The sequence below is a fragment of the Lathyrus oleraceus genome, chromosome 6, assembly GCF_024323335.1.
Source record: "Lathyrus oleraceus cultivar Zhongwan6 chromosome 6, CAAS_Psat_ZW6_1.0, whole genome shotgun sequence".
Classification (NCBI taxonomy): domain Eukaryota; kingdom Viridiplantae; phylum Streptophyta; class Magnoliopsida; order Fabales; family Fabaceae; genus Lathyrus; species Lathyrus oleraceus.
Window position 1 is genome coordinate 69,806,359 of NC_066584.1, and position 10,896 is coordinate 69,817,254.

General features: G+C 31.8%; 1 protein-coding gene across 2 annotated transcripts; it reads right to left on the reverse strand.

Annotated features, from left to right (window-relative positions):
- Positions 1 to 3,281: 3,281 nt before the first annotated feature.
- On the reverse strand, positions 3,282 to 5,126 carry LOC127092117 (hyoscyamine 6-dioxygenase). 2 transcript variants are annotated; one of them, XM_051030931.1, is made up of 4 exons: positions 4,727 to 5,126; positions 4,401 to 4,615; positions 4,013 to 4,331; positions 3,282 to 3,746 (listed from the first exon to the last, which is right to left on the reverse strand). In XM_051030931.1, the coding sequence occupies exons 1-4, from the start codon at positions 4,916 to 4,918 to the stop codon at positions 3,495 to 3,497; spliced, it is 978 nt and encodes a 325-aa protein (XP_050886888.1). In that variant the 5' UTR covers positions 4,919 to 5,126; the 3' UTR covers positions 3,282 to 3,494. The 2 variants fall into 2 exon arrangements, with proteins under 2 accessions (XP_050886888.1, XP_050886887.1); XM_051030930.1 differs by having other exon boundaries at positions 4,401 to 4,651.
- Between the last annotated feature and the right edge of the window lie 5,770 nt (positions 5,127 to 10,896).

The window sequence follows — 10,896 nt, forward strand, 5'->3', positions numbered from 1 at the left end:
AACCCAGATGAAATCGAAGAAGAAGCATAAGTTATTGTCGAAGATGAGGAGATTTATAATGACTACCTGCTGGTAAGTGACAGGTCCAAAAGAGTCATCAAGCCACCTCAGAGACTTGGTAGTGCATATCTCATAGCATTCGCCTTAATCTCCGCAAATGAGGTCCTTGATGAAGAACCTAGAGATTCCAAGGAAGCTGTGAGGAGTCAAAAAAAGACTAAATGACTGAAAGCCATGGATGATGAGATGAAATCTCATCATGATAATAACACTTGGGAGTTGATCGAGAAATCTACAAGGGCCAGATTAGTCAGTTGTAAATGGATCTTCAAGGTTAAGGAAGGAATCAAAAGAGTGATGTTGAACAGATGTAAGGCAAGGTTGGTTGCTATGAGGTTCACTCATAAAGAAGGTTTTGACTTCAATGATGTGTTCTCACCTGTTTTAAAGCATATATCTATTCAAATGTTGCTTTCTATGGTGGAAAAGTTTGACCTATAACTTGAACAAATGGATGTGAAGATTGTCTTCTTGTATGGTGATCTAGATAAAATAATCATGATGAGACAACCTGAAGGGTATGCAGAAAAGGGAAAGGAAGATTATGTGTGCAATCTAAATAGGAGATTCGATAACTTCATGGCACACATAGGTTTCACTATGAGCCAGTTCGATCATTGTGTTTACTTCAGATTTCGACATGGAAATTCACTTGTTATTTTGTTGCTTTATATGGATGGAATCCTCATAGCAAGAAACAATGTCGAAGATGTTACGAAGGTGAAGGTTGAACTCGATAAGGAGTTCGACATGGAGGATCTAGGAGTTGCCTCCGGGATTCTTGGGATTGACATCCAGAGAGATAGAAATCAATCGAGATTATGCTTATCTCAAGAGACATACCTGAAGAAGATTCTCGACAAATTTGGTATGTCAAATTTGAAGCATGTTGTAACACAGACTAGTCCTCAATTCAAGTTGAGTTCAACTCAAAGTCCTAGTACTGAAGTCGAAAGAGACTATATGAATAGAATTCCATATGCTATTATAATAGGTTCTTTGATGTATGTTATGGTTTGTATGAGGCCAGACATAGCGTACGGAGTGAGCCTTGTAAGCAGGTATATGGTCAATCCTAGGAAGGCGGATTGGCAAGCATTAAAGTAGATTCTAAGGTACATAAATGGGTCTCTTAACAGAGTACTTATTTATGGTGGAGCCTTTACTGATGGTAACAAAGTTGAAATTGAAGAATTTGTCGACTCTGATTATGCTAGATGTATGGATTCCATAAAATCTATTTCTAGATATGTGTTCACTATGTTTGGCATAATAATTAGTTGGAAAGACACGTCATAAGGTTGTTTCCTTATCAACCACTAAGGCAGAGTATATTATCCCCACTGAAGTTGTGAAAGAAGCATTATGGCTTGAAGGTTTTGCTAAGGAGTTGAAACTTCAAGGTCGAGTTATCACTGTTAAATATGATAGTCAAAGTGCAATAAACTTGTCTAAGAATTCAGTCTATCATGAGCAAACTAAGCACATTGATGTGAGGTTGCATTTCGTCAAAGAGATAATCGAGCGTGGATAAATTCAAGTGCTAAAGGTTTTGACTAAATACAATGATGTTGATATGATCACCAAGACGTTTTCAAACTGCAAGTTTTTCCACTGTATGCAGTTGATAAAGCTACATAAAGAAAGCTAGTTTGTTCACTTGATGTTTGTTGAGTTTGATCCAAGGTGGAGATTTGTGAGAATTTTGATCAAACTCTTATCTCGACAAGGATAACTTGATATTTTGACAAGAGTCATGTATGATGTAGTCGAAATCTATTCAAGCATGTGGTCGAAATATGTTAACCTGTATTTTAAGTTAGTATGTTGAATTGGGTATTGTGTTAAGTCCAATTGTTTAAGTTTGCATGTTGCTCAAGTTAGATTAGTAGTCCATAAATAGCCTAGTTCTCTCAAGTTGTTGAGAGATGTTAGTTGTTGATATTCACTTGTAATCTTTAACACTTAATGAGAAAGTGAATAGTAAAACAGTTTTAACCAATTCTTCTTGTTCCTTCTTCTCTCTTTTGTAAACCTAAATAGGGTTTCTTGTGTTTGTTCAAGAAACTTAATCTTTATCTCAATTTTGTTCTGTTATTAAAGACATCGTTTCACAACATATTCATACCAAGGATGATTCATTTATTCAAACATCACTTGACATTGCTCTAACCAAATATGAAATTATCTATATGAGAAATGAGAATTGTAACAAAATTCTCTCCGAATACTCCTAATGAAAATGAAAAACATGCAATAAAATTATTTAAACATTAAGGGTGTCACACATCTCCCTCAAATAATCATTCTTTCCAAAAAAAAATTATAACAATGCAACATAAATCAACTTCAAACATGCTTTATAATGTCTCGACAAAATAAAATACAAGATTATTTAAATTAATCCAAAAAATCAAAAAATATCGAATAAAACATCACAACCCAGTGTTATAGATCAGAGCACCAACAAAACTAAATAACGCAGAAATCAACAAATAAGTGAAGATGCCTTAATGTCCTCCTCCAGTTCAACAACAACGACTTCTATACCAGATTATCTGGAGAGTACAGAACACCATAAAACAACATACAAGAGTGAGAATAACTTTAGAGATGATAGCGGTGCATTAAACAAAAAGGATAGTCATACATAACAACAATTATCATTCTTACACAATGATCGACAACAACAACAATCACAATGCAAAAGTACTAATGCAACACACTCCTCTTCCAAGAATGAATTTCAGAGGTATGTTACTGATTTATCCACGTCTCTGATTCCTTTCTAGAACTCATCGTTCTCTTTGAACAATGAGGTCGTCATTGCCTCTCTCTGAGCACTTGACCTCATTGGACAGAAGTTCTACCTATCTCTAATATACATGAATGTATGGTACTAACAACAATTCTCATAAACACATATTCAATAATTCAACTCAAAATGAAAGAAACAGCATTCACATCTCGTACTCAAAAAAATATTCTCTCTGAACCACAATTTGCCAATACAAGACCAACACGGTAGTTCTCTCTGAACTACTCAACTCGAAAATATGTTATACAATTATAGATCAATCAAAGAGATTTCCATGGTGGTTCCAAATATTTGGTGACTTTAACAGATGATTTTCCTGCAAGATTTGAGTGTATTTCCTAAAACATAAATCATGTGTCTTTAACAAATTAAAGTTGTGGAAGATAGAGGTAGAGAATCAAACTGACATAAAAATTAAGTCCTTGCAGATAGATAATGAAACAGAGTACACTGATACGAAATTTAAAAGATTCTATGAAAAACATGATATTCAAAAGCATTTCAGATTCATATGAAACATCTTTGGACTCATCCTCCTCTTCACACACACACCACAATTAGTGGCAACTCCTCCCTAACATACTATATTGTATAATTTCCTTCTACAATATTTCATTTAATTCTTTGGCGCCTCAAGTGATTTTAGGAGCAGGTCTGTGTCACCATGTGCATTAAAGAACTCCTTGAGGAACTCCTTGTATTTAAAAGACTTTAAAATGGGATGATCATTCTCATCACTGATATCTTGTGCGGGCTCAATGAGACAATCATCTGATGGAGCTATGAAAAAAGCAGCACTTGTGCGAGTATGACTTGAATTGGTCACAGCTCGATGCTCAGCACTTATTAGCTTACCTTTACTGATTATCTGTATCCAATATTATAACACACCACAAATCAATCAAACTTGTTACATTCTATAGTTAGTTATTAAGCGAAGTAACTGTAAAAATTATATATATATATATATATATATATATATATATATATATATATATATATATATATATATATATATATATATATATATATATATATATATATATATATATATATATATATATATATATATATATATATATATATATATATATATATATATATATATATATATATATATATATATAAATGTACCTCTAACAGATGACCTATGTTGATGACAAATGCATGAGGAAGAGGCTCAACAGCGACCCACGTTGCATCTTTTAATACTTGAAGGCCACTTACACCATCTTGCATTAAAATGGTGATGAGGTAAGGATCTTTATGTTTGGGTAAACCAAGTGTTAAACTCGGCTTAGGACATGGTGGATAATGATTAACAGAGATAATCATTGATCCGGTAAGATCGTTGTCAAAATATCCACACTTGAGATCAAGTCCTTCGCTAATCAAATCCAAGATCCTCGATCCCAAATCCTTAATTTTAACCGAAAAATTCCCAACACACTCTCTGCAAGAAAATATATTGATCTATAAGAACTTATAACTACTTATACACAATTCATTCATTTTTATTTACCTGTATGTTATTGGATTTTGAGGCCATAAGTGTTGCCATTGCTCCAAAGGATGAGATGGGTGTCTAAGGCTGTCCCTCCATAGATGAACCTTTTCTGTTTCATATCTAAGACTGCTAGTGAATATCTTACACGTCTTCAAATCGTCATCAAGATACGAACTATGCTTGTACTCATCCGGCATTTGAAACACTTGTTTGAAAACACTCATTGTTTCCTTCATTTCATTCAGCGGGATTCCATGATTGATAACCTGGTAAATCAACAAAATGTTGTGTGGATAGCGACAATTACGATTGGTAACAAAAATAAATGATTTAGTATGAACCTGAAAGAAGCCAAACTCCCGAGCAGCCTTGATAATTTGCTGAGTTGTATTTGTTCTATCATTGAGATCAATTATTGGGATGCTGTGGCTGAATGGGACTTTAAGATCCTCTCCAGGTCTTGTTTCTGGTGGGAATATGTAGTTCTCAGGCACAGATTGAATATTTGACCAATTTGAAACAAGTTTCTCCATATCCCTTTTAACAATGATATTAATGGCAAAAATTTGGGAGGGGTATATAAATGTTGATGGAGAAGAACAATACACCAAATCATATATTTTATTGCAGCTAAATGTGTTGCAATATTATTTAACAAGAGAGCATGAAATTGTTGACCCGAATATATTAAAAGCTCTGGACATGTGGTTATATTGTATAATATGGTGTATTGTATTTAAAGAGAATCATTTGTTGGCTGTATGTCAATTTTAGGTTTGGGGTTTGTCACTTTTAATTGCTAATAATGTCTACCATGCTTATGTTAGTCACCGTTTTGCTTTAGTAATGAACAAGGTTTTGCTAGTTTTATTTCTATTTGAAAAAATATAAATAAAACATTTAAATAATAATTAATCTATCTCTTATCAGCAGAACTTCTAAAAACACTTTAAAAGATTTTTATTTGGACTATTTAACAATATTAGAAACAAAGTATTAAGTGATAAGGAAATAATTGTAAGTTAGTGAAGAATTTCTGTCACAGTTAGAGAAATAGTTAGCCTTTTAAATAGTTTGAAAGAATGAAATAAGATTTATGATTTAGTTTAGGAGGGGAAAACACTAGTAAATAGAGTTATAGTTTAATTGCAACTTTGATTTCTCTATTTTCAATTTTTTTGAATTTTGACCCCTTTTTTTAAAATTTGAATTTTTAATTATATGTTACACTCAACTTATTAAATAATTCATAGACATAAATATATTTCTTCCTCTTCATATAAAGCTTCTCCTTTTTAGCCTTAGCTCTCTTTTGTTAAGCAAGTCAAGTCATTCTCTTAGCGGTCTTAGCATAAGGATTAAGCATAAGCATAACATTAAGATTATTCAAAGTAGCATGTTTCACCTCCTTCTTAACCGGTCTAACAAAGAATTAACATTCCTAGTAAGATCAGAGTTCATCATCTTTGCCCTAGGGATATATAACAATGAAACACTCATGAGTCAATAAGACAGAATTATAGATGCTTTGTAGTCGCAAACATAAACAATTTGGATGAACTGCGTGAACAAAGCTTTTGCGTGTTTCTCTCTACTTTGATCTTATTCGCGTACTTGTTCTAACAGTTTCCCATAGACAACGTTATTGTTCCGTTAGAAAACCATAATTGATCGGAGATTGGAGATTGTGAGATTCAATGTTGGACTTGAGGTTTTTATATAGTGAAATTGGGGTTGATTTGCAAGATCAATACTCAAAGCTGAAGTCAGTATTTGAGTAAGATAAGTTAATGAAGTTTGAATTTGAATTGTATACCTGAAAAATGACACACCTCCCTTTTTATAATGGACATATGTTGTTGTTTATAGTAGGAATTTCTGCGATTGGAACTTCTGAATATGTTTAACCTGATTCTAAACATTAATACTTTAGTATTTCTATATAAAATAAATGGATTAATATTTTTTTTTAAATAATTAAAAAAACAAAAAAAACAAAAATTAAAATAAATTATATAATCTTGATAATAGGTGATAGTAATAACTTATTTTATAAATGATTATAAATCTATTATTGTATTTGAGAAAAATATAAATTTAAAAATGATTGTTCTTTCACTAAATCAATTTACAAAGTTTACTTCATTATGTATGTTAATTAGTGTTAAATTTTGGCTTTGTAGCTTCTAAATATATTATTCAAATTTTACCCAAACAATTGTAAAATAGTCATTAGTTTTACTACTAATAATAATAAATTTTACATAATTTATTTATTTTTAAGAAAACAGTTTCATATTAACACTCGATCTAACTTGATTAAATATTTAAATAAATATGAGTATGAAATCAATTTATGATCTTTAATTAATTAAAATGCAGGTCAATTCAAGTCTAAAATTTATTTTCAATTAAATTTAAATTCTGACAAAAAGAAATAATAAATTTAAAGAGAATTTGGTTTTAAAATAAAATAATCTAATAATGTTAGTGTAATTTTAAATATATTATATATATTAATCATTTATTTTAATAGATTTTATATATATTTAAAAATATTTAAAAACAAATCTTTGTAAATTTATTATAAAAGAAAAACCTGGTAACATTTATATAGTGGAGCAATACATACATACATAAAGCTTAACGTGGCAAACAATGAAAAGAGAATATAAATTATGAAATAGTAAACATTCAATTGAATTGGAAATAATAATGTACATTTGGAGTAATCTTGTTATTATAAAGTAGTAGCATGTATTACTAATAATATAATATAACCTTTCAATATTTGACAACTAAGTTGAGTAAAGTTACCCAATTATTTTAAATGGATAAATAAGAATTTGCCATTAATTAAAATACCCAACCGATCAACTTTATTTATTTTTCAAAGGATGTTTTCTTCTTATAAGTAAATCCTTAATACAGCATGAATGTGGTGCATTTATAATATATTTTAATTTAAGATGAGAGCATGAAACTGTTGACCCTAATATATTAATGGCTCTAGACATGTGGTTTGGTTGTATAGTTTAATATTTAGAGTTAATCACAAGATAAGAATCATCATGTCACGGTTTTCATAAGTTGGTTAGAAAATTATATTCTTTTCCATCGGGAGTTCTGGTTGTTGTTTACATCGGTGTCAGCATATTGGTTCTCAATCATTTTTAAAATATAAATGTTATCATCTCCTCGAGGACTGTGTGAGTAATAGTTACTATTTTGAGTATATTCGGGTTTCTAATGTTTGAAAACAAGTGTTAAGTGTTTGCACAAAAGTTTTTGCTTGGGTTAGAGTGGAGAGAATAAGAAGAAGGGTTAAGGTCCTAAGTAATGCAAAAAGGTGAGGGATAAGAAACAAAACCACAAAAGGAGTTCCTCTCTTGAGATCATATAGATGATCCAAGTAGCTCCCATCCTTTGGAATAAGCAATCACAATAAAGCATAAGCAATCATCAAGCAAGCCTCTTAAGAGATCTTCAATGTGTCTTGTATCTTTCACTTTGGATGAACATAGCAATGGTCCTTCAATTTGAGCTCATAGAATCCCCTAGCACAAAAGCACACATATCAAAAGTTTCATGAAGTAAACCAAGAATGGACAAGAGTGAGTTTAGAGATTTGGTCCCTTTAATCCATCTTCATCATTAAGGTCCATTTACTCCAATTTTGCATAAGGAAAGTCCTAGAATCTAAGTCCAATTCTCCATTCTTTGCATAGGGGAGTTCTAGAAACTAAGTCCATTTCTTTGCATTTGGTTCACAACAATCAAAACAAAACACAAGCATAATAATATATACATAATTATGTGCTCAAGTGAGCAAAAGCCAAATGGCATTAACATAAACATGTGCTCAAATGAGCAAAGAGAAAAGCAAATGGATAATATATGCAAGAATAGTAAATTGCATAAAAGTAAAGAGCAAAAAGTAAATGTTAATTGTCAATAGTTAGTGTTAGTAGTTAGTGTGCCATAAGGCAAATTTAGCGCTATATTAAGCAATCGTAATTGGACTTATGTAGAAGTCACAACTATCTGAGGCCGGTCAATAATAATGTAGGCAACAAACACAAGTTAGGAGTCTTGATTAGTGAACCAAGTCCCAACAACTTGCCATGTCAAAAAGGAAATGAGAATTGATCTTGTATTGGTTTAAGCCTTTTGCATGATTTAGGAAACAACCTATTCTTAATGCAAAGTCATTCACTTGATTAATTGATCAAGATGAATTAGATTTGAATCAAGGAAGATTAAGTCTCCCTAATCAATGCTAACTTATCAACCTTCAACTCATTGATCAAAAAGAAAAAAGAAGAAGAAGAAGAAGTAGATGGATAAGAGAAATGGAAATGGCAAAATTAAAGTGCATTAAATGAAATAACATATACCAATCCATATATGTTGACAAATGGCATTGAAAGTCAAAGTCAAACAATCAAAAACAGAAGTGAGATGAGGATTGGAAGTCAAGAAATGAACAAAAATATTTTTGGCATTTTTTAATATTAAAAATAAACTTGAATTAAAAATAAAAGAAAGGTCAAACTTCAAAATCACTTCAAATCAACCTTGAAAGGTCCAAGTGATTTATCCCAAGTTCAACAAGGTCAAACAAAGTTTGACAAAAAAATTCAGCATTTTTAAAAGTCAGAAACTATTTTTAATCAATTAAAAATGAATAAAAATAACCTAATTGAACTAAAATCTCAAATAAATCTCAAATCAATTTAAAAATTGATGAGAATATTTTTCATAGATCCGTCATCATTCAAATAGGTTAGGAAAGTATTTTTGTATTTTTTGAACATCAAAAACTATTTAAAATGAATTAAAAATAACCAGAAAAGAGAAAATTCACAAAAAATATCAAATGACAAAATAAAAAATATTAAAAATCAGAAATAGAAACTAGAATTTATTTGGAGACTAATGCAATTGGTCCCATAATTTTTGGATTAAAAATGAGAGAGATATTGATTTTTGAAGATAATTGGAATTAAAAGAAATAAAGAAAATAGAAATCAGAAATTAGAAATGGCAAAAAAAATGAGAGCCCTTGGATCTGAGCTCATTAATTGAGCTGGCAGATCCAAGCATCCAGAGGCGCGCGTCCAACGTGTTCCACAGTCAATGCAAACACACGTGGTATTTAAATAAGTCATAAGTTTGGACAGCCAGGATTAGATCTGGAAATAGAAACGGACGGCCACGATTGGATCTGGAGTTGGGACGGTGGCCAGCACCACCGTCTTCTCCGGCTAGCTCCGGTGAGAGCTCAAATTTGCAAAAGAGCAAATGTGCGCCAAAACACGCGATCCAGGCATCAATCGAAAGAGGAAGTGATGTACATCACTCCTATACCATTCACTTACACTCTAGATCTCTATAAATGGAGAAATCAGAGATGGAAGTATGATGGTGTTCATCATGAACTTCATGTTTTTACAAAATTGAAAGCACAAATCAAATGCCTCTATTGAGAGGACTTCAGCCAGACCAAGTAACTCAAGAAATAAGCAAGGATCAAAGAGTTTCGAAGAGAAAAAGTTCTGATATCCACCTTTGAAATGCAGGTATGGAGAGCACGATCTTTCACAATCAAAGCTTGCAATGAGATCTAGTGATGAAGAGAAAGCAAGGCTGAGGAATTATAGGTCTGAAAATCAACCAAGGAAGTTGAAATTCAGATCCGAATTTTTTAGAAGAAAATTGAAATTCCTTTAGTAATGGCTATGGAGAGATTTGTGCAGCATAACAGGTTGAATCAGGGATGCATTTTGAATGGAATAGGGTCTCTATTTATAGAGTGAGTGGCAAGGAAATGATGAATTGATCTGTGTGCATGAACATGGACAATCCTTGCATGGGCTTGCATGATCATGCACAAGGCCCAAAAACAATGCCAATTGCAAGCTGAGCTTAGTCTGGAATGAAATGGACGTGTAGTTTGCTTTGAATTTGCTTGTGCATCAAGATTTCAACATGAATTCCACAATTGAACCTAAACATTCACCTCTTCGAAAGTGCCAATTAGAAAATCCAAACATAAGCATGTGGGTAATGGTTGGAAAGGTCTTTGTATAAGGAACAAATGTTATGTTGGTCAAAAACTCATTTGAAGTGTGGAAATTAGTGAATTTTGAGTTTGAAGTGTGATGTGCAAAAAATGTCAATGCAAGGTTTCCAAATTTGGCCCATGTTCAAGCCCTTCTGTTTTGATGATGCAAGCCTCAAATGGAAAAACCTCAAACATCAAAGTTGTAGATCATTTCAATAAAATCAAAATGGACTTAAATTTGGAATCATTTGGATTTTTGATGAAAGAGTTATGGGCACTTGAAGTTGGACTTTTTTGCCTTTCAATGCATTTGGTCCAAAGGGACCTATAATGTCTTGCATTATCACATGTATTTCCTTTGAGATTTTAAAATTTTGTTCAACATAACATTTGAATTAGACATCTTAAGCTTTCCAATGAATTTGATCCCAACTCAAAATCATA